Source organism: Chaetodon auriga, chromosome 15 (genome assembly GCF_051107435.1).
Source record: "Chaetodon auriga isolate fChaAug3 chromosome 15, fChaAug3.hap1, whole genome shotgun sequence".
Taxonomy (NCBI): domain Eukaryota; kingdom Metazoa; phylum Chordata; class Actinopteri; order Chaetodontiformes; family Chaetodontidae; genus Chaetodon; species Chaetodon auriga.
Genome location: NC_135088.1, coordinates 18,363,379 through 18,385,483, shown reverse-complemented (window position 1 = coordinate 18,385,483; position 22,105 = coordinate 18,363,379). Strand labels below are relative to the sequence as shown.

The 22,105-nt window shown below is 44.4% G+C and overlaps 3 protein-coding genes across 3 annotated transcripts; 2 read left to right on the top strand and 1 right to left on the bottom strand.

Annotated features, from left to right (window-relative positions):
• Positions 1-306: 306 nt before the first annotated feature.
• On the bottom strand, positions 307-4,524 carry LOC143332318 (uncharacterized). The gene is made up of 5 exons (XM_076749643.1): positions 4,107-4,524; positions 3,719-4,004; positions 3,495-3,622; positions 3,253-3,289; positions 307-3,173 (listed from the first exon to the last, which is right to left on the bottom strand). The coding sequence occupies exons 1-5, from the start codon at positions 4,298-4,300 to the stop codon at positions 657-659; spliced, it is 3,162 nt and encodes a 1,053-aa protein (XP_076605758.1). The 5' UTR covers positions 4,301-4,524; the 3' UTR covers positions 307-656.
• A 655-nt stretch (positions 4,525-5,179) lies between these two features.
• bkgd (beta-keto-L-gulonate decarboxylase) lies at positions 5,180-8,762 on the top strand. The gene is made up of 8 exons (XM_076750582.1): positions 5,180-5,345; positions 5,447-5,545; positions 6,213-6,286; positions 6,376-6,477; positions 7,071-7,247; positions 7,509-7,658; positions 7,743-7,859; positions 7,956-8,762. The coding sequence occupies exons 1-8, from the start codon at positions 5,279-5,281 to the stop codon at positions 8,127-8,129; spliced, it is 960 nt and encodes a 319-aa protein (XP_076606697.1). The 5' UTR covers positions 5,180-5,278; the 3' UTR covers positions 8,130-8,762.
• A 757-nt stretch (positions 8,763-9,519) lies between these two features.
• akap10 (A kinase (PRKA) anchor protein 10) lies at positions 9,520-21,842 on the top strand. The gene is made up of 15 exons (XM_076750851.1): positions 9,520-9,758; positions 12,543-12,590; positions 13,066-13,251; positions 15,130-15,621; positions 15,834-15,932; positions 16,040-16,124; positions 16,299-16,422; positions 16,850-16,986; positions 18,316-18,460; positions 18,866-19,033; positions 19,253-19,362; positions 19,905-19,987; positions 20,325-20,377; positions 20,501-20,593; positions 20,687-21,842. The coding sequence occupies exons 1-15, from the start codon at positions 9,737-9,739 to the stop codon at positions 20,690-20,692; spliced, it is 1,851 nt and encodes a 616-aa protein (XP_076606966.1). The 5' UTR covers positions 9,520-9,736; the 3' UTR covers positions 20,693-21,842.
• The last annotated feature ends 263 nt before the right edge of the window (positions 21,843-22,105 follow it).

Genomic DNA, 22,105 nt, shown 5'->3' with positions numbered 1-22,105 from the left:
AACAGATAACATTTAGCATATTAGTCTAACAAAAGTGTAAGATAGCAAATCCCAGAGAACATACCTACTCTCTAGGAAATGTTTGACCTAAAGCAGTGGCACAATATTACCAATTAATCCCATGAATGTTTCCCTTTGTACAGCAACTCATTGACACTCAGACTATCCGATCATTTCTGCTTAATTCCCCCTGCTGTCAGACAGCGAATGACTCTGAAGAATGACCTTTTAACCTTTTCTCCCAAATGTCCATTAGGTGGCAGGCTACTGTATTTATTCAGATTTATACCAGTCAGGTTAGTTGACAATGAGGTTTAATTAAAAACAGATGATTACAAGAAGAATTTGATGTGGTTTTAAATAGTCTTGAGACATTTGTCCTCCAAATATGTAATATTCAGGAGCTTTTATTTTGAAAAAAAAAAAAAGTAATCATTGTGGTTTATTATGGTGTGTTATTAAATCTTATCACTAAAAACGTAAAAACTGTCTGTGAAATGCTTTGATACAAAACAAAATACATCACAAAAAGTATAAAAAATAAAACAAAACTGTTTTCTCTTTAACACTGTCCATTTATGTGTTCAGGCATTTGTTGAGAATTCCTCTTCTTCTTCCATCACTCTGTCCGCCAACCTACAACTCATCCAGTCACACTAATAGTCTGTAAGGAAGTCCTTCCTTGGATTGTAAAGCGTCCGTTTGACCGTTATGTGCTTGTTTGAAGACGACAGTTCAGATGTTGAGAGAGAAGACCCTGAGGACACGGGGCTGCTGGACAGGACGCTGAGGACAGCTGACTGCTTCTTTCTTTGCTTCTTCTTGTTTTCTTCGGGCTCAAACTCAGCTGACTTGCTCGGCAATTTCCCCTCAAGCAGAATATTATCGGGGCATTCACTTTTCTTCTTCTTCTTTTTCTTCTTCTTCTCCCTGATGTCATTTAATGCCTGGTCTCCAGGTGTCTCTGGAGATGGTGAAGCTGGTTCAACCATGTTCAGCGTTTTCTTGGTGTCTAGGTCAGAGGTACTATCATCTGATAGGTCAGCACTGCATCTATGTTTGCCTTTTTTCTTGTGTGAAACTAAACCGCAGGTACTCAGTGAAGATTTTTCAGATTCAGTTTCTTCTGCAGCAGCTTGTGGACTCTCTTGGATCACAGGGCATGGCTCATCTTTACTCTTTTTCTTCTTCTTCTTCTTCTTTTTCAACACCACATCCTCATCAGCTGCACTCTCCACTCTTTCCATGGGGGCCACCAACTCACTTGTGTCTGTGGTTTCAGGCAAAGCACTTTGACATGTTTTGTTTACTTCCTCAAAATCCCTCTCATGATCTTTTTCCACGCCGTCCTGCTGCACTGACATCTTTCTCTTCCTTTTCTTTTTCCTCTCCCCAACTTTTTCCTCCAACTTTCCTGTGATTTCTGCTGACTCTGTCTCAGCATCTCCAACGCTGACAGCGTTTTTTTCTGCACCCCAGACATGAGCCTGCACAGAGGGTGAAGCAGACTTCTGTTCACTGAGCGTCTGAGCATCACTTTCCTCTGCATCAGCAACGAGGAAGGACGACGACGTCCTCTTCTTTTCCTTTTTCTGCACAGACACTGAATCATCGCTTTGTGTCACGCCGTCTTCGGAGACGTTCCTGCTGGATCTCGTTTTCTTCTTCTTCTTCTTCTTTTTCTTAGTCACCAGTTCAGCATTTTGGTCTTCAAGGCCCTCTTTTGTTTTCTGAGTATTAAACTCGTCTTCAACCTTTTCATTTTCTTCAGCAGTGTGAGGGTTATCCACCCCCTCAGTGAGAGCTTTCTTCTTCTTTTTCTGTGACACTGCTGTACTTTCTTCCAAGGTTGCAGCATCATTAGAGAAGCTCACATCTCCACCCTCTCCTCCATCTTGAGCAGCGTGATTAGAAAACTGTCGCTTCTTTTTGTGCTTTTTTCTTTTGACATAACTGGATTCAGTTTCTTCAGACGCAGCAGTATTTTCTAAACCATTTCCTGATTCTTCTAACTGTCCTGTTGAGACTGGCGGCAAATCGTCAGCCCTGTTCGCTGCTTCCTCTTCTTCACGTTGCTCTGCATCTACAGTCGTCTCTTCTTTTTTCCTTTTTTTCTTTTTCACCTGGGCCTCAGCATCATCACTCAGAGGTTCAGCAGCTGTGCTGGACTGTAACTGCTCAACATCCTCATCACTTCTTATCCTCTTTTTCTTCTTCCTGCCACCGTTGCAGCTCACTGAAAACACAGCATCCTCCATTTTCACATCCGATTCTAAGTTTCCATCCACCTCCTCACCGACGCTGTCTGCTGCAGACCTTTTTCTCTTGTCTCTCTCTTTCTGTCTCACTATGGTTTCAACATGTGACGAGTTCTCCATACAAGTTCTTCCATTAAACTCCAGCTCATCGCTCGTCTGTGAGGCCACAGGCTCTGCCCTGTTACCCTCCGACAGGCTGGGAGGCTCTTCTACCTCCACATTCACAGATTTCACAGCATGCAGATCCTCTGGCTCCTCCTGACTCTGATCATTTTCTTCTTCTACACTTTCCTGATCTCTGTTCTTTTTCTCCTTTTTCCTCTTCTTTACCCTGGTTTCATTACATGAACTGTCATTATTAGAGTCACTGAAAAGAAGTGGGAGACTGTGGAGGAGATTTTGGCTTTTAGGTTTGTCCTCCGTCTGTCCTGTCTGGGATGGACGAGGCTCCTCTGCAGCTGTGGTCGCTTCTCCACCGCTCTGTGTGTATTTGCTTCGACTTCTCTGGAACGTCTCCAGCTCACAAACTGTAGCATCGCTGTCGTTGCACAGCTCTTCCTCTCTTGCTTTTTGCTCAAAAAGAACCTTCTTGTTTATTCGGGTAAGGTTTCTCTTAGTCTTTGGTGTTTGCATTTCTGCCAGAAAGTGTCCATCACTTGTTACAGGTTCATTACTCCTCTCTCTCTCGACCACACCTCCGCAAGAAGACTCTCCTTTATCAGCGCTTCCTGCGTCCAAACATAGCGGTGTAGCCCTCGATGCCTTCGCTGGGGTTTTATCGAACAGCTCGCATTGTCTTCCTCGTGAAGTCTCCTCTCTGGCATTACAAGCATTCCTCCTCTCTTGTTTTGACTGGCTGCACCAGGTTCGCTGGCGCTTTGCTTTTTTTGATGGCGCCACCAAACATTTCCTTTCCTGTGGGACGAGACACAGATTGCAGCAAAGCTCGCAAACACAAGGATGCCAGACGTCTTATTTTAACGGACTCACTTACCACCACTTTGATGTCCTCATCTTCTGACCTTTCTTCTCTGTAACAGAAAAAATGTTGGGTTTTATTACAGTGTTTTACACCGTGTTAACTGTAGACCAGGCTTTCTAAAACTGTACTAAAAAATGGAAAATTAGAGATTCATCTGTGGTCACTGGGTATTGGTGGCTGTAGCCGACTTTAAGAATATTTATATGCACATAAATGTAACTTCAATTAAGCCTGGTTCCTTGAAAGAAACCTACTCTGACAATGGAGATATGTCATCCCCCTCCATGTCAAGCGTTGGCAGCGCTGACTCCACATCATCTCCTCTTTGACTGGCCTGCCACAGCTCTCTGACACATTTAAAGAAGCCTCCCATAGTGGAATTCTGTGAAGAGGAAAGAATCCAGGACTAAATATCATGTGCAAGCATTTATCAAAGTTATACAAGAACATTTTATATTAAATGTGTTGTCATCCTTACATGAAGGCTTGTGTTCTGTTTGACAGGTAACAGAGTGCTTTGGGGCTTCCTCTTCCTCCCAGTCAGGAAAGGGAAATTGTATTTTGGTAGTCTGTATTTTGCTCTTCTCCTCTCTTGGGCAGTTTTGGATTCTTCGTGGGAAGCGGACGATGAAGTGTCACTTTCACTTTCTTGAAAATCTCGGGGAGACGTGGGCTCTGACCTCGGGTGATGCTGACGTCGTCTTCGTGATCTCGCAGCCTCAGGTACGGGCTTCTGAGTTATGAACAAGCTGTCACCTGAATCACTGCAGAGACACAGATCATACAAGTCAAACAGGAGCATCTCCACGCTGCTGTCACAGGAGGAGCAGTAGGACCATTGTGACACGTGAGGGTGGCATCCTTACCTCTCTGCTCCAGCAGCTTCATTAGACACCGTGTCCTGTTTGCTCTGTCCCGCAGAAGACTCAAAAAAACGCGAGATTTTCTCCACATAGTCTGGGGAGGACATTTCTAAGACAACGTGGCGTGGCGTTTTTAATGGAGTCTCAACCATGACATCAGGTTGAGTCCAAGTTAGAGAATCGTGCCCTCCTGTCATTGTGTAGCTTCAAAAGACCGCGAGCGAATCGGATTTCCGGTTCGGATCGAGGAGCGCCTCCATAGGAAGCTGCTCTGCTCGTCTCTCTGATTAAAGCTCCGCTGCAGATGAATGATGATGAATATCACCTAAACCTTAATGTCGCATGCCAGCGTGTGTAGGAACCAAAACAAATGCAGTAGAAGAGCGACTCACGTGGTACCGGGGTCAACCGGAAAACGGGTACGTCATCAACGTGACGGATTATCATCTGACCAATCACCAAAGAGGAGGCAGAAGCCCCGAAAAGAAACAAGAGGTTTCTCTCTTCCTACTTCCGTTTTCGACTGTACCGACTTTCACAATAAGTTTGAGTTGCTCTTAATCACTTGTTCTCACGTAAACCAGTGAACGTACCATAAATACGTCATCAGAACCACTGCAGATGCACGAGCAAAACCCATCTTCTGATGAAGACGTTAGAGTTGAAAGCTCCGGAATAAATTGATCAATTAACCTCTGAGTTACATTTTGTCTTCCCTACCAAACATTGGAATCATTTTTTCAAGAAAAGATTTGAATATTTACCAAGCATGCATTTATTCATTTATATAGATAACCCAGCAGGTGAATGTTGTGAATGTGAATGTTTAAATAAAGTCTTCTGTACAAATGGATTGAAGTATAGCCTATAAGATGTACGTTTAGGTTGATATGAATATAATTCCTATAAACATCAACCCAGCAATTTAGTATGCTTACCTTACTTCCTTAAACTGATTTATTACAGTATTACTCATGAACAAAATACATGCATTTAAGTTGAGGCAGTTCTGCAAATAAAACGGGCTGCACAAGCGAGGAAACACTATCTGGGAAACGAACTATCTTGTTAATATTTACTCTACGGTTGAACTTGAACCATACTGTGCCGTTTTAACGATCGACTTTTCCTGCACCGCCAACAGTCTGCAGCTACATTTACCTTCCGCTACAGCCATGGCAGATATCAGCAAAACGGAGAAGGTCCAGCTGCACGTCCCAGGTTTAGAGGAACTGCGTGCCGGTAAGGACTTTAGCTTTGACACACAGGCAAAGTGGCGCAGGCACGTTTCTGAAATAGGACACTCATAAACTGAGAGTGATCAAGATCATTGCTGGTTGCAGTATTACAAGCTGGACTGGAAGCCAACTTTGCTGAAGTGCAGGTGCGTGTGGTGGAGTGCCCGGATCTCACCAAAGAGCCCTTCCAGTTTCCTGTCAAAGGTAAGAGCCTACCAGTACACATCATGCATGTTGCACAGTGTGCACAGTTTCCACATGTCAAAAACTAAACACAGTGCCACATCACATATGATCAGTGGTGGAAGAAGTATTCAAATCCTGTACTTAAATAAAAGTACTAATACCACTTTGTGAAAGTGAAGTCCTGCATCCACATGAATACAGCAGTAAACACTGCCAGGGAGCATTTTACTGCAGAATGAGTACTTTTACTTCTGATACTTTAAGTATTAATATTAATTTAGCTGATAATACTTACATACTTTTACCGATGGTTTTGAATGCAGTGATTTAATATTACTATTGAATTACTTATAGTGGAGTATTTTCAGTGTGCTTTTGTGTACTTTTAATTAAATAAAGGAACTGAGTACTTCTTCCACCACAGGATTTCATAGGGATAATAAGGACCAGGACTGATATGATGATTGACAGTGAGATAGACCAGTCGATCTGTGTGCAAGCCCCACGTCAAGAGTGAGGCGGCACATCACGTCCCACTGGAGCTGATAGGGTTCAACATGTGGTTGTAGTTGAATTTATTTTACAGTCTGTGGATTGAAAGACTGGTTAAGCAAACAGTTCATACATTTACCTGATTTGTGCCATGTTTCTCTTAATGTCACCTCTGTGTAATGTCCCACTGTAGGCCTGTGTGGAAGTCCTCGCATCACTGATGTTGGTGGTGTGCCGTACCTGATCCCTTTGGTTCAGAAGGACAAGGTTGTTTTTAAGAAAATACTACAATGGAGATAATGAGCAATGACCTGTAGTGAATGAGATTTTTACATAGTTGTCTCTCCTCCTCCCAGGAATACGACATGAATACTGTATCAAAGGAGCTAGAGCTGCCGGGGGCCTTCATCCTCGGCGCAGCAGGAGCTCCCTCCAGAGTCATTGGAATGAATGCGGAGGTGAGTCATTTTAATCCCCATCACACCACAGGTCCTGACTAACTAGCTTCACATAGTGCACTCTACATCTGCTTATGTGTTGCTTTCTGAAGGGTGTAGCTGTCCTGTCCTTTCCCCCAGAGCGGAGGCCCCGCCATAGCTTGCAAAACATTGATTTGTTAAAGCAGTGGACAGAAAATAATCAAAGCTGGTACCATTTAGGTCTTACGTCAGATAGTTGGAACATCTTTGTACCAGCGTCTCTGACTACAGAGTAAATATTGGATTGAAAAAGACAAACTTTTGGGAGATTTCTGGAGTTTGGACTGAAAGCTGCTCATTTGGCAAGCAAAGGTCAGATTGGTCTGCAGTGAAGCAGCTGACTTGATTCTGGCAGGAGTTACAGGCTGTTAAATGTTAAATGAAAACAGACTGAAAGAAGCACCTTTCTGCCACACATCCTCCCTGTGAGTGAGACACTGAATCACAGATCCTCCTTGAGGAGAATGGTGAAATAGTGGATTTCCCTACAGTAAAGTATCACGGTGTTATTAGAAACCCAGAGACCGGTTTTGTAATACAGAAGTTGATGGATTAAATTTTGTCGTCCACAGCTGATGCCTCTGGTTCTGACCGAAGCGGCGGGAAGGCCTGCGGTGAACAGCAGCTACTTCTCCTCCATCAATCCGGCCGATGGCCAGTGTCTGCAAGAAAAATACAGCGACAGATTCTCTGACTGCAGCTTTGGACTGCTGGGCAATCTGTACGCTTGTGAAGGGAAGTCTGGCAAGGTGATCAGTCATGCAGTGGGGTTCCCTTCAGAAATGCATTGTCATCTTGACTTTTGCTTTTGGCAAATAATGAACATCGCTGGTTATATATGAACTTAAACACAATTATCTGGAAGTTAAGAACCTCGCTAAAGTTGATGTGCGTGAACTTCAGCCCCATCGCATGTGTGCTCCCAACATTTGAAAGGATAAACATTAATGAAAGGTAAGTGGCTATACTAGCTGAGCTGCCGTGCCCTCTTCCCCCATGTGCCTCTGCAGGTCATAGAAGTGAGAGCCAAGAAGAGAACGGGAGGCAGCAGTCTTGTGACGGCCTTGAGGAACACTCTTGAAGGTCACTACCCTGATAAAAGCCTGGCTCTGGGAGGTACCTTCGTCATCCAGAAAGGGAAAGCTAAAATCCACATCATGGTAAACATTGGATGTGTCACAGCACAACTGAGCTACTGACAGTTACACGCATTGATCGATTTCCTTTTGTCTGCTCATTGATAGCCAAGAGAGTTCTCAGCCTGCCCCCTCAACACCAATGATGACGTGAACAACTGGCTCAAACACTTCGAGGTCAGCGCCCCGCTCATCTGCCAGTCGGTGCTGGTGTCCAAAGACCCTGTAAGTCAAACATACCAACTTCATCTCAAGCATCAGCGGTGCATTTTTCAAAGTAGGTTGTAATGCTTTGCAATGCTTTGTTTTCTGTGTTCGCAGGGTTTGGACCTGCGCGTGGAGCACACACACTGCTTCAGCCACCATGGAGAAGGTGGCCATTACTACATAGACACCACGCCTGACACGGTGGAGTACCTGGGCTACTTCATGCCTGCAGAGTTTGTGTACCGCATCGACAGGCCCAAAGAGACCCACGGAGTTGGACGGGATTGAAAAATGAATGAATGAATAAATCATGTTTGCTGCACGGCATCTCTTGATAATCTAACTGAATCAAGCAGTTTTATGATTTATACTGAGTTCTGTGTATTATAAAACCCCACATAAACTTGATTTTATATGATGGATGAGATGAATTTGCATCACTTCTGTGAATCTTTGCTCTTAATACACATCTGCAAAAATAATTTGGCTGCTTATAAACAAAATCACTCCTTTCATGTATTACAAAAATGTTGAATTTCTCTGAAGTGTTTTAGAGTGTTTTGGCTGTTTTGTTCACAGAATTTTGCAGGAATGTGCAAAACACATCTATAAAAGTAGTCAGTGTGGGACCTTGAACCAAAGTAAGTGCCTGCCAACTCCATCATGATGGAAACAAATGTGACAGGTGAGAGCAGACAGTCGTCATAGTGTGTATGCACTGTGTGCACACACACACAAAACGCACAAGCAGGTGTTGTCACTTACTTGCTTGATTAGGCATGTTTTCAGGACAGTGAAGGTGTACGCAGAAAGTGATGGACTTCCAAATGAAGTTTTCTCCAGAGAGAAATGATCAAATCTCCACTGGTGGAACAATGTGTGACTGTGAACTACTGCATTAAAAGTTCATTTACAAACCCACACATTTATGTTTATCATTCTGACTTCTGGCTCACCTTCGTTGAGAGAACCCCACCTGAAATATTTGTTCCCCTGAAGTACAGTTCCTCCAAAAAATGTTTTCATTTTTTTTTCTCTGCTGCTGTAATTCTTATTCATACTGACCAATATTTCAAAAAGGTTAAGAATGTGACTACTGGTGTTAAGAAATTACTGTAGGTTATAGAAAACAAAACATTCATTTGTGGTACAGTTGTATGAAATATAATTGGGTTAGCAGTAGTATCATCACATTTGTCATTGCTATGATGAAAGCTGTTCTGACATGTGGATTTGACATTAATGGGTATTATAAAATGGCCTTAAATGTAAATTCAGCAAAACATATCCTGTTTACATGTATGGAAAAGCTATGACTGGAAGGATTGCTTTAGAGTTTTTTTTAACTTTATCAGTCATTGTCAACAGCAGAGGCCAAGAAGATGTCTGTACAGAAGAACATAAAAAGAGCACATTATGTGATTAATGTGCTGTTTGGTTTCATTACTTAAGTAATAAAAAATAGTAATAAGAAATACTTGTAATTTGTCTATTTAGATTTGTGAGTGTGGTATTTTGCCGACATTATAAATAAATCAATTACAGACATTTTTAAATGTTTTTATTACATTTTACAAACCACATTACGTCACAACATTATTTTTGCGTTGTACATATAGAAACAGCGCCCTCTTCTGACTGGAGCAGGTAACACATCATTTCCCACAATGCTGCTGCCGCACTAGCCCGGAAGTAAGACGTTTATTGACAATATGGCCGCGGAACTGGCTTTGGATTTGGAGAAAATTGTAATTTGACAGCACTGACCGGGGCTGCGATACCAACCTGTTTCCACCTTAGGAGTGTACGGAACAGATGCATTTGAATGAAGGGACCCGCGAATCCACGGGATGGTGTCAGTGAGCTGAGGAAACGTCCAGAGTGTGAAACCCGTCATGTCGTTTTTCAAGAGGAAAGGTGAGGAAGCTCGCTCTGACGGCTGCAACGTCAACGGCAGCTAGCAGCACAGAGAGTCCGGCTGAGGGGAGAGGGGTCCCCGATAACATGTAACTAACGTGGTCGAGACAGCGGCTGCATACACACTGTCCAGAGACACGGCGGCGTTTGTGGAAACGAGCTCTGCTGCTGCCGCTGCTCACCGCAGTGACATGTTAGCTTAGCGGTGGCCTCTGTCCTCCCTGCCCTATCTAACCTCACGTAAGCACGGGTCGCGATAAATCTACCGCAGGGAGCTGTCAGCGACATGCCCTTAGACACAACACTGTGATTGTGTATGCGGAAAATGCTGGTTTTCTATGTTAAAAACTCCCATTGAGCTCTGTTATCTGTGGTAGCCGTCGCTGGACACAAGTGTCCACCTGTGCTATGTCAGCTAGCTAGCTTCATCACTTCCTGCAGCCTTAACCAGCGAGAAATAGGAAAAGGGCTGATAACAGCCTGTTGTATCTGAATCAGAGTGGTTAGATGTCAAAGAAAATGTGTGTAGTCTGTCTTAATTAAGACACGTCTGGCCGCGAAATGGTCAGCATCACCCTAAGAGGAAGGATGTGATTGAATGAGATCTGTCAGCAGTGGGCCAGCAGACATTATTTCCGGTCAAACACCTTCACTTTAGGCCACCAAGCAAAAGAATGGGGTTAATATTGTCTTAGAAACAGGACATTATTTATCAGCTTAATATATTGATTTACTTATCTTGATCTGTACTGAGCTGCTGCAACTCAAGTATACTGGTGGTGCAAAATACACGCTTGTGTGGTTGAATTGTGCTGCCCCACTGTTACACTCTCAGTTTATAAGGTACACCAAGTTAAAACCAATACAGTCTAATATCTCAGCTCAGTAGTAACTCCTGCCTTCATGAAGGTAATAATGTTGTTGGAACTGAGACACTGATTCAACTTTATGGTCATTTTGAAGGCCGTAGTTGCTTTACACTGACAGGTTTATCTTATATTTTGACCCCATCATTTATGTGAATTAGGGTGGACTAAATATCAGACACATCTCTCAGGGCAATACAGGTTTAACAGCACCACTGGCTACAGCCTCCACAGTGACCATAAAGTTAAAACCAAGTCTGAACATTATGACCTTCATTAAGGGCTGTGGTAGCAGACAACACAGAGGTTTTAGGTGTAGCTGATACATTGGAAACCAAGTGTATTTAAAGGAGAGGAGCTACTTTTTCTGACTATACCGTCTTAACTAGATTGCGAGAGGCCTCTTTCCTGAGCCAGTTTCCTCACTGTGAGTGTACGTCACTGCTTTGGTAGAAAATCCACAAAAGGGATGAGACAGGATGGAGAGGCAGTGATTGTGAAGAGGATTTCAGCTGACGTCTGCTTGTGGATATTCGGGAAATCGGTGCACTAACTCCACTGTCTAAACTGGCAAACTGGTTGTTCATCTTCAAGAGTGAGATTCGTGCGTTTTCCTCACGTGCCACAGTGGTGAAAACAGCTGACACAGCAGGTCTTTGAAATGAGGAAATACTAGAGAGAGTGCTCTTCCAGTGCTCTAAAATAGGACGGCTGAGAGGAAGTCAGCGTGCTCTTTGTCATAGGCATGGTTGAAATGTCCACGCAAAGTTTTTACTGAGGAGAAAGTTTTGCAAAGAAATTATAGTACTAATGTGTCGTTGGTTCCTCAGATTAAGCTCTCATCAGTTTTAGTCGCTTGTCCTTAAGTTCATTTCGTTAAAATCAGGCCCCCTCAGCATCATCACGCTCCTTTAAATATTTATTTAAGAGTATGGACATCTGGTGTTTTTCGCACCATGTTTCAGTTCAGTGCATCAAAGGTTGTCGGAGCTCAGACTTCTCAGAAGTCACGACTCTTCTTCTCCGTGACAGACAGCCTATCAGTGCTAACCGACTCTGACACGCGCGCTCCCAAACAGCTCTGTCCAAAGTGTCTCGCTGAAAGAACGTCTTCTGCACCATTTGGCCGCTCAGTCCATTTTTTAATGGCAGCGCTTGAAATTGATACTTGGCTTGACTCCTCTTTGCAGCAGCAGCCTAATCTGAAGATGTGAATGGTGAGTCACTCTGATGACTGCTTGCCACCATGTCTGCCACCGTGCACTTATTCCACTGCAGGCTACATATTTCAGTTTTCATTTGACAGGTAGCCACAGAGCTTGGGAGCGTTAAATTGTTTTGCATTTTGCCCACGTAATTTTAGCTCATCCACCAAGTTATGATACTGGCCGTTTTTTTTTTTTTTTTGTAGACATATTGCAACTCTGAGAGGGTAAATTGTCAGACGCTTTACTCGACTAAAGGGAAATCTGTCTTTAAACTGCCGGGAGCCTCCAGAGCTGATAAACCAAGGTCACAAATCTTAAGAAGGACTCTTAATGCTGACGTCCAGTATGAAAGCCCTCTCAGTCCTGCTTACTATGTAATGAGCAGGACTGAGGGGGCTTTCACATATCAGAACACAGCTTCCCTATCCATCTCCTCATCTGTCAGCAGCGGCAAGGAAGCAGGTCTGCAGTAAATAATTTGTTTGCGTAGCGTAGCCGTTCATAGTTAAGTCATTTTCTCTCTGTGTCATTCTGAAACTAGATAGTGTGTTCCAGTCTTTCCGGTGACACCACGCCAGCCCTTTACCTCATCCCTCAATGTGTGACTTATTTATTTATATTTTTCTGCCGGCTGGTCTCGCCCTGTATTGTGAATGAAAATGCTGCCTGCTTCTCCAGTTACAACCCCGCTCTCATCTTTCTCCCCGCAGCCAAAAGCAAAGAACCCGAGAGAGTGACAGATGCGAAAGTCAGTAGAGGTGAGTTCATCATGGCCTCTGTGAGATTATGAAAGTGTCACGCAGTGTAAAATGACATGGAAGCACTATAGAAAAGGGTGTTTTGAATGTTGATTGTTGTGGTTATTTGTGATGCACTGTAGATGATTTGACATGTGTGTGCTCTTAGAGCTGAGATTAACCTTTGTAAAGAAGTGATTCATATAGCTCTTTGTTCCGTCGTGTTATGTTTAATCATTGCTGGTTATATTGTCACAAGCACCAGCATTTTGACCTCGAGCTACGTCGTGAAACACAGACTGCTCACAGTCAAACACTGAGGCTCTGTCGTCTCAAACACCCTGAGGCCTCTGTACACTAACTGTGAGCTCTTTCAAAAACCTCCACTAAAGACCTTTTTATACAAGTCACGCTGATGTCACACACTCAGAACTTTGATATCATTGTTCTTCTTCCTTCGCTTCTCTAATGCCTGTTTTCTGTCGTCCTGTCTCAGCTCCAGCCAGCCCTCACTCTCCATCACTCGGACTGAGGAACCACCATGCAATCCAGGAAGCTGCCGGGCCCAGCCATGTTGCCATCAACGCCATCTCCGCCAACATGGACTCCTTCGCCCGCGGTCGCACCGCCATCCTCAAGAAGCAGCCGAGCCACATGGAGGCCGCACACTTTGGAGATCTTGGTACAGAGCCCTCGTTCACGTCTTTCTATATTGTTTTTAGTGACAGCATACAAAGGCCGAAACCAAACATTTGACCATATATCTGAAGTCTGAAAATATTTTAATTAAAGCTGAGGAATAATACAAGCACAACATACTGATGCAAAGAAAATGAAAATGAATATGAAAACCATCAAAAATGAAGAAAACATAAGCAATTCTAAACTTTGCAAAGTCTGCTTCATTAGCTCCTGCTTATTGTGATAGTTGGGTTTCTCCTATGCCTCAGTGTAACTCTTGCATCACTAACTTGTAAACAGCGCACTGTGTTATGCAAGAGGAAAACACTCCCTCATTCACCTGTCAGAATAACACTGGCTTTATGTCTCCTCTCACGGTGACGTGGAGAAGAAGCAGCTCATCCCTTTCATCAAAAGTACTCTAAAATTAACTTGTGAATGCGGCATGTTCACCGGATGCCATTATATGAGGCGGTGAGTATGTAGTGCGGCTGACACGTTGAGTGACAGCAGTGACGGGAACTGTGCGAGCGTAGAGATTAGCTGGGGTGAGTCAGGCGGAGGTGGAGGAACCTGTGCCGCAGCCCGGACGACAACATGTGAATGAAACGCACTGAGCGCCAGTGATTTCTGGGCTGTGGTTTGAACAGCAGGAAGACAAATGAAGGAGGTGTGGGAGGAGGATTCAAAGAGGAGGAGGTGGGTTAGTTTCAGTGACAGCTCGAGGGCAGCCATGGCAGGTCAGCCCAGAGCTGAGGCTGGAAGCCATGCAGGAGGTAGTAGTCAAAGGGTGTAGAGCGGATGTAGCATGTGTCAGGGGGCATTGTGACAGACTCTGGCCGGCTCTGAAAAGATATGCAAATGAAGCTTTTTGATGATCTGGTGCAGACACAGACGCAGCACTGGTTTAACAGCTTTCAGCATTAAGGTGGCCTTGACTGTGTGATCTTAAGGAATCTGGAGAATCTTGATTGATGAGCACCTCACACATCTCTTGAAGCACTGTGTAGTTTACAGACACAAGCTTCAGTCTGTCCACAGCAATGATTAAAGATCAGAATCTATAAAATCTCTGGATTATTTTGTTATCTGGCAGTGTGTCCGTGCTTGTATTCCCCAGGACGATGGATTCAAACAGTCTCTATTTGAGAAATCGTGAAGTCAGATAATGTGCCGTCTCTTCGGGGATCAGATTTGTTTCAGTGTTGGGACATAGCGGGAGCCCGGAGGCTGTCAAAGGTTGCCATGGGTGCCACAGTCATTGCCGACCACTTCATACACGCATGAATGGCAGGATGGACAGCGCTCGGGGATGCTGTTGATGAGCGGTTCTGAAAAGTTGGCCTGGGTTAAATCATGTGTGAGATTTGCATAGTCTAAGGCTGCCTTCAGACAGACAGACAGCTGCAAATTCACAAGACCTCAAAATACATAACCAGGAGTTTAAATTCAGCTCACGTCAGCCTTCAGCCTGCTACAGATTTTCTGTTGAAATAAGAGCACTGAACACAGAAAATCCACTTTTTATCTTTCACCTCATGTTGCAGCTCCCGTCAATACTCTGCTCATTTTTATCTTCCTTCTAGTTTGAAAGTTGAAAGCTGTAAATAATAGAAGCGAAGTGAAGTGCTCGCTCTGTTATTAAAGTTGAAAACTTTGGTGTGCTTAAAGGCAATGTAAATGTCATATGAATGCAGGGGTTTCCTCTAAAGCTTACACAGTGTCTGCAGTAATGTTAGATCTGCTGTTATGGACACTTGAATCACACAACAGGCACAAGTACTTAAATGTCTTGGAACCACAAGACCTGAAAAATGCAATGTTACAGTCACCTGTGCTCGGTTGAGGGCTGAGTTGCGTGTGCATTTGTATGTTCCAGGTCATTCCAGTGTGAACTATCAGCCCCAAGAGACGCGCTCTCGGCTGTCCAAGACGGTGGACCATGTCCTTCGGGACCAAATCGCGATACCCCACTACATGCATTTCATGGAACTACGGGGCGCCGACCACCTGGTTCGGTTCTGGCTGGAGGCTGAGAGTTTCCGCTCAACCAGCTGGTCGCGGGTCCGAGCGCACAGCCTAAACTCAGTCAAACACAGCTCGTTGGCCGAGCCCGTCCCCGCCTCCTCAGATGGCTCAGAGCTCCGGGAGCTTGTCCAATACACTCCAAATGCCCTCGTCCAGGACAGTAGCAGTCAAGGCCCTACGGTGCCGTCAGAGCAGCGGGACTCCTCCAGCACAGAAGCAGGCCTGAGACCCGGCACCCCTCGAGCAGAGACCCCAAGCAAGCAGGCGCCCTCCAGGATGGGGACGCCCTTCAAGGTGCAACCAAACAGCACCCTGCGAGACCTCTCTGACAAACTCATGAAAAGTGAGTCACTTTAACAACCCTTTCTCTTTATATGTCGAGCTTTTACATACTGAGCGGGCGACTGCTGAGTCTTCAGACATTGAAAGCACCTTGTGTTAAGAAGCTGTCCTTTAAAGTGTCCTTTCAGTGACATATACTGAGGAACCACATGTCACTCCTCTGTATCTTGTAGCTTCGCTGGGTGATCAGCTGTGACTGTGTGTGTTTTTCAGGTATAGAGAAAGATGCAGTTACCATCTTCACCAAGTACATCTCTCCGGACGCTGTGAGGCCCATCCCCATCACAGAACAGATCAGAAACGACATAGTCGGTGAGAAACAGACGCTAGCAAAAGGAATTTACTGTATTTTTAAAAGTCAGTGCTGTGCTTTCAGCCACAAAAACTCCAAATTAAACATTTGTCTTTCCTCTGCGCAGCTAAGATATGTGGCGAGGATGGCATGGTGGACCCAAACTGCTTTGTCATTGCACAGTCGGTCGTCTTCACCGTCTTGGAGCAACAGTAAGTTACTGTCTATTCATTTTCCAGAGGAGTTAATAGTCACGCAGAGAGGTTTCCCCCACCGCCATGTTTTGACACAAAGATTAAAGTGCAGCTAGCCTCCTTTGTCATTTTACCGCCTTGACATCCACTGCAGCGGCTGCATTCGTCTCCTGCTCGCTCTTTCATTTCCAGGCACTTTAGTGAATTCCTGCGGAGCCATCATTTCTGTAAATACCAGATTGAAGTGTTGACTAGTGGCTCCGTGTTCCTGGCTGACATCTTGTTCTGTGAGTCAGCTCTCTTCTACTTCTCTGAGGTGAGTGGGCCCCGCCGCATCCCAAAACACACGATTCATTTGAGGCGTCTCATTACGAACGCATTTTTACACCGATGCGATCAAACCTTGACTCCTCATTATACACTTGTTCTCTCTTGCTGCTCCTGCAAAACAGGCTCTGTTTGTTTGTTTACCAATTCTAGAGGGGAACTCTATTGTTAGAGTAGCAATAAACTGAGGACACAGCAAACATAACATAAGTCAAACAAACCCATGGATGCTCCCGTTGCAGTCTCTAAATCTACTGACGATGATGCAGTTACAGCAGAGCTCCACACACACTCGTCAGATGTTCGTTGTCAGCGTGCACACAGGCCGTGCAGTAAACCCTGAAACGAGGATATTGCAGAAATCCGCAGCGGCTTCCGGTTGAATTGTCCTGTGCTCTGAATCTCTTTCCCTGCAGTACATGGAAAAGGAGGAGGCGATGAATGTACTGCAGTTCTGGCTGGCGGCAGACAACTTCCAGAACCAGCTGGCAGCTAAAAAGGGCCAGTATGACGGCCAGGAGGCTCAAAACGATGCCATGATCCTCTACGACAAGTAGGTGTCCACTCAGCGTCTTTGCAATCCTCTCATGCTCCAAGATAACATTTCTGTGCAAAGAACGGGCTCGATTCGACGCTCTGAAATCACCGCTGTGTTAAAACCATTCAGCGACGGAGACATCATTCCTCCAGGATGTCGCCATAAACAAAAGAGCTAACAGCAGTAGATATTTTTATAGCTCTTTCCGTTTCCACGTTCGCAGCAGAGCCTCCAACAGAAGGAGCGACGGACAGGTTGACATTAAACACACGACGGCGATTATAGCTGCATTTTAATTGCACAAAGATTATTTTGCTCCCAACAGGGCGCTTGACAGTCTGGATGCTTTTTACACTTTTATTCCATGGCTGCCGCTCAGAGAAGTGATGATAATTAGAACTAAAAACTATACCCACTGTTTTCTTTTATGAGGAGAATAATCCACACGCTGTTAATTAGTCCCCACGATTATAAATGCGACGTTTCTATCAGATCGACCTTATCAGGCAGGCACTTCTTTTCCTCTCCTCTCCGCTACAGTCTTTGAACTTTATAATGTGCGTCTCATATTCATAATAGTTTGCTCATCATCAGACTTGAAGTACTGACTTCATTCACAATACATTAGCTGTAGAACCATTCTCAGGCTAATTTATGGCCCTACGTTGAGTATTTGTACATAATTTCTAAAGCTTCCTATTACACACATGAATGCTCTCGTGGGTCTTTTGATGTAATGGGGTACGTCTTAAAGGCATATTTACTATATATAGGACACTTTTCCAGTCTTTTACATGTGGATCATATCATGATCTTAAGGTTAGTTTCTCTGTGCAGGTTATTTCATTGACAACTGTAGTGCAGTCGTCTTTTTTTTTTTTTTTTTAAATCTGCAGCCGCTGAGAAACCCTCTTTAAGGGGTTTATTATTCTGTGTGCTTTGAACACTTTGTGTTAGTCCAGCCCACTCTATGGTAGCCTGAGCAGATGGAAGGAGGCTGAGAAGGCTGAGACTAGGTGGCCGCTTGCTGTGAGGCTGCACTGTCTCTTCTTCCTCTTCAGCTTTAAGTGATCTCTGCTGTATTCATGCCTCTGTTTAGCTCATATTTCTTGTTAATAAATGACCCCATTTTTGCACATAATCCTGCCTACTGACCTGTGTCATCCCGTTTTAAAGCCTTCCAGTACCAAGAACATCATCGGTGGCACTGCAGCCTCTTTTTAAGATAAAGTAAAGATCTTGACGTTTCTCGAGGCTTCCTGTGTTGCTTTTGGGTTTTGATAAAAACCTTCATATAGGTGCCCTCATCTGATTGCGTTGTTTACTGCTCCATCTCCTCTCCAGGTATTTCTCACTCCAGGCCACCAACCCTCTGGGCTTCGGCGACTCCGTGCGGATGGAGATAGAGTCGAATATTTGCCGAGAGGGAGGGCCGCTCCCCGACTGTTTCACCACTCCTCTCAGACAGGCCTGGACAACCATGGAGAAGGTCTGACTCTCATAGAGCAGCTTTAAGGGCTCATCATTTTCAGGATCTCTTACATTCTTTTACAATCTAAGGAAATGTGGAACGTTCACACATAAAATGAAACACACCAAAACATAGAAAAGCTTCTTTTACGTTGCCCTTTAGAATATCTACTTTGAAATAGTCTGCTTGAACTGTTTCCTTGAAAAGAATAAGATCCTCCCAAAGGTTTCGTGTTGTAAGTCACTGACGTTTTGTCCTATTACGCCGCTGACAAATGCACCTGCCTTACGATAATGAAATGAAAGCTGAACGCTGTTGTTAGCACATAAAGGTCAGTAAAAAACCTTTGTACCTTGTGCCCAGAAACATATCAGAGAGCTCATTATTCTCTAACGGAGTTCACCGTGTTCTCCATTTGTTCAGGTCTACATGCCAGGCTTCCTGTCGAGCAACCTTTACTACAAATACCTGAGTGACCTCATCAACTCGGTGCGGGCAGATGAGTTTGTGAATGTCAGCACTCCAGGTCAGGGCGGGCCCGCGGACAACGACCGCACAGGTTCAAATGCCAGCGAGGGCTCTCAGACTCAGGTGACCCCACCTTTAACCCACATCCTCAGCCCCTGCGGGGGTGTTGCTCTGTCTGCTGACATTTAGACCTGCTCCGCCTCGTTACGTGAATGATGAAGAGATGTCTGTTAATGCCAAAGGGCTGTGATCGTTCCTGCCATGGTTGTTTTCATAGAGAAAAGAGAAACAGTGCTACCTGAAATGCTGCCAAACATTCATTTCATGGTGTCCTCACTACAGCAAGGTGCCAGAAAGGCAGCGATCAAGATCCTGAAAAACTTTGACGAGGCCATCACGGTGGACGTTGCCAGCCTGGACCCTGAGTCCTTGTACCAGCGGCCATACGCTGGGTGAGTTTTGTGTGTCTGACGGTCCTGTACTGACAGGGAAACCTGAACTTTTACAGACATAACCCAGGCGAGCTGTATGTGTAAATGCAAGTATCCGAGTGTCAGAAAATCAGATCTCAGTCTGAAACTGCAGGTGTGCTTTGAAAAACATAAAGAGTACACAGAGTGTGATTTCTGATTTCTTTCTACAAGTTAGGCTTGAAACCAGCTAAAACTGCATTTTAAAATGTGCTTTTCAAATATTTGCTGTTGTCTAATTTTTGATTATTTCCCTTGTTAGCTGTTGCTTTTATGTTTCTCTCCTTTTGTGTTCCTTTGATTGCTCGTTTGGCTTGAACGCTCGTGTCCGTTGTCATTTTATTGACTCCCTCGTAAAGTGTTTTATCAGCACGCTTTGAAAAATCCCGTACAAATTTCATTGAAGAGTATTATTAAAAGACGAAGCTGCAGTCTGTCGGCAGTGTGTGCCTGAGGCTCAGCTTTGTCCCATTCGCTCTCTCTCGCTGCCGTCTTCATCCGTCTCCTCTTCTCTGTCCACTCAGAAAGATGACGTTTGGGAAGGTGAATGAGCTGGGCCAGTTTATCAGGGAGGCAGAGCCAGAGCCGGACGTGAAGAAATCCAAAGGCACGATACGCTTTCTCTCCCTTCTACCTGTTAGGCTCTCCCTCTCTCATTATGCTCTCTGAGTCTTTGCCCTCACTCTGTCATATTTGATCTCATTCCTCTTTGCAGTGACAAACATCCACTCTGTGCCCATGAATATAAACCTCATGCGGTGGCTGCTCCCTTTCTCTCACAGTTCAAAGCCTTTTGAAATATTTAACAATATTCCCCTTGAAGAAAAATGGCTTCCACTCCACTCTGGAATTAGCCTGCGTCTTTATTTGTTCAGATTCATTCATGGTTTGCTCCCTGATGCAGTCCCTTTGACTCACTCAGCCTTCCCTCTCCCCTCATTTAGGTTCCATGTTTTCTCAAGCCATGAAGAAATGGGTTCAAGGCAACTCGGATGAGGTGAGGCCACAAGATGTTTAAGATATTTAGAAATGATTGAGTGGTCTGAGGCACATGGCAAGGCTTTCTATGGCTTGTACTCGAGTTCACTGTGTTGCCTGTGCTGTGACTCTCTCTGTCAAGGCCCAGGAGGAGATGGCATGGCAGATCGCTAAGATGATTGTCAACGACGTTGTTCACCAGTCGAACCATGACAGCCCCGGCAAGGCCACCAAGGTACAGAACCTCGCTCAGGAGCCTGTTTCCTGTGCAGTGATGTGTGGAATGACTACAGTTCTTCTCTGAGTGTTTCCTTTTGTCTGTCTGCAGTTATGACCCCACTGAGGAACCAAAGGACCGTCACCCCCTGCAGACGCTGGCCAAGCCGGTGACAGACTGTACACAGGGTTCACCTTCCAATGAACTGAATTACTCTGAGAACGAACAAGGCTTTTTCCTCATCTCCCCGACCTCCATGTGTCTGTACGTACGTGTGTAGCTGTGAGCTCGGGTGAGCGATTGTTCACGCATGGGCTGATGGAAAAAAAGTTGAAGTTACATCATGGCTCCAATCTTTCCAACTCCATAACACTATAAAGGTACATATGTAGCTGGCAAAAGCAGAGTGCTTGCATCGGACTGGAGGAAGTCACCGATGAAGGAAACGTTCAGCATGATACTAGAGGAAGGTTCGCAAGGAACAACAGCTTGTCAGTCACTGCATTGCTGTAGCCATACTGTCAGAAAAATGTCTTATCTTGGACCTGTGGAGGATGTGACAAAGACTGAATTACCCTCAATCCCTCTTGACACAGCTCCCCACACCTTTTATAACCATTCCTTGTTTTTAGATGACATCTCTTTAAGGGTCAGACACTTAAGGCTTGAAAATTGCTGCCCTCGGCCTGCCTGGAGTAGTTTTGTCTGCTGGTCACTGATGTGAGCTGTCTTACCTTGGCTGTTTTACGTACTGTAGAGCATCTGGAAATGTGACCACGTATCAGAAGACGAGCTGATTTTGTTCTTGGACTGGCTGACCTCCTGTATGAACCTCCTGGCGTCTTTACAGAGCGTAGAAAAAGAAGTACTCCCCTAATGAACAAGTGCTCCAGTTGTGTTGGGAAACCCCAAACTCCATGTCCTAAATGTTCTATATATATATATATGTATATATATACACACAGTATATATATGTAGATTTCTGGTTTACCCCATATATTAATGTTAGTCCTTTTTTATGGTGATCGCTGTTTTTTTATGCATCACTGAAACAAATGTCAGTGATGATCGGACTGTACAACTGGAAGGTGTGCTTCAGTGAATTAAACATTTTTTTTTATTTGTTTTGAGCCTTACCAAGACGTGGAAAAGAACCAGAAAAGACTCTTGGTACTATGTACCACTACAGTTTTCTGACATGTATGTGTACTTAATCTATAATATATTTAAATTGTGTTTGATTTAAATACATATATTATGAAATGTTTTTGTCTGTCATCCTTTTTTTTTTTTTTCTTTGACACAGTTTCGCTGAAGTGTTTGTATAAAATAGCAGTTTCAGTCCACTGCAGGCCGTGGTTATGTTTACAGAAGCGGTTCAGGGTGGACTATTACCACCTCTGGCCAGGTGGGGGCGATGTCGGCTGTTGGGGTAAAGCACAAAAAGTGATGACACGGTATATTATTTCTGACTAAGGAATAAGTATGTCTACAAGACCAGAAAAATCCATAAATTGTAAAGTACAGTTG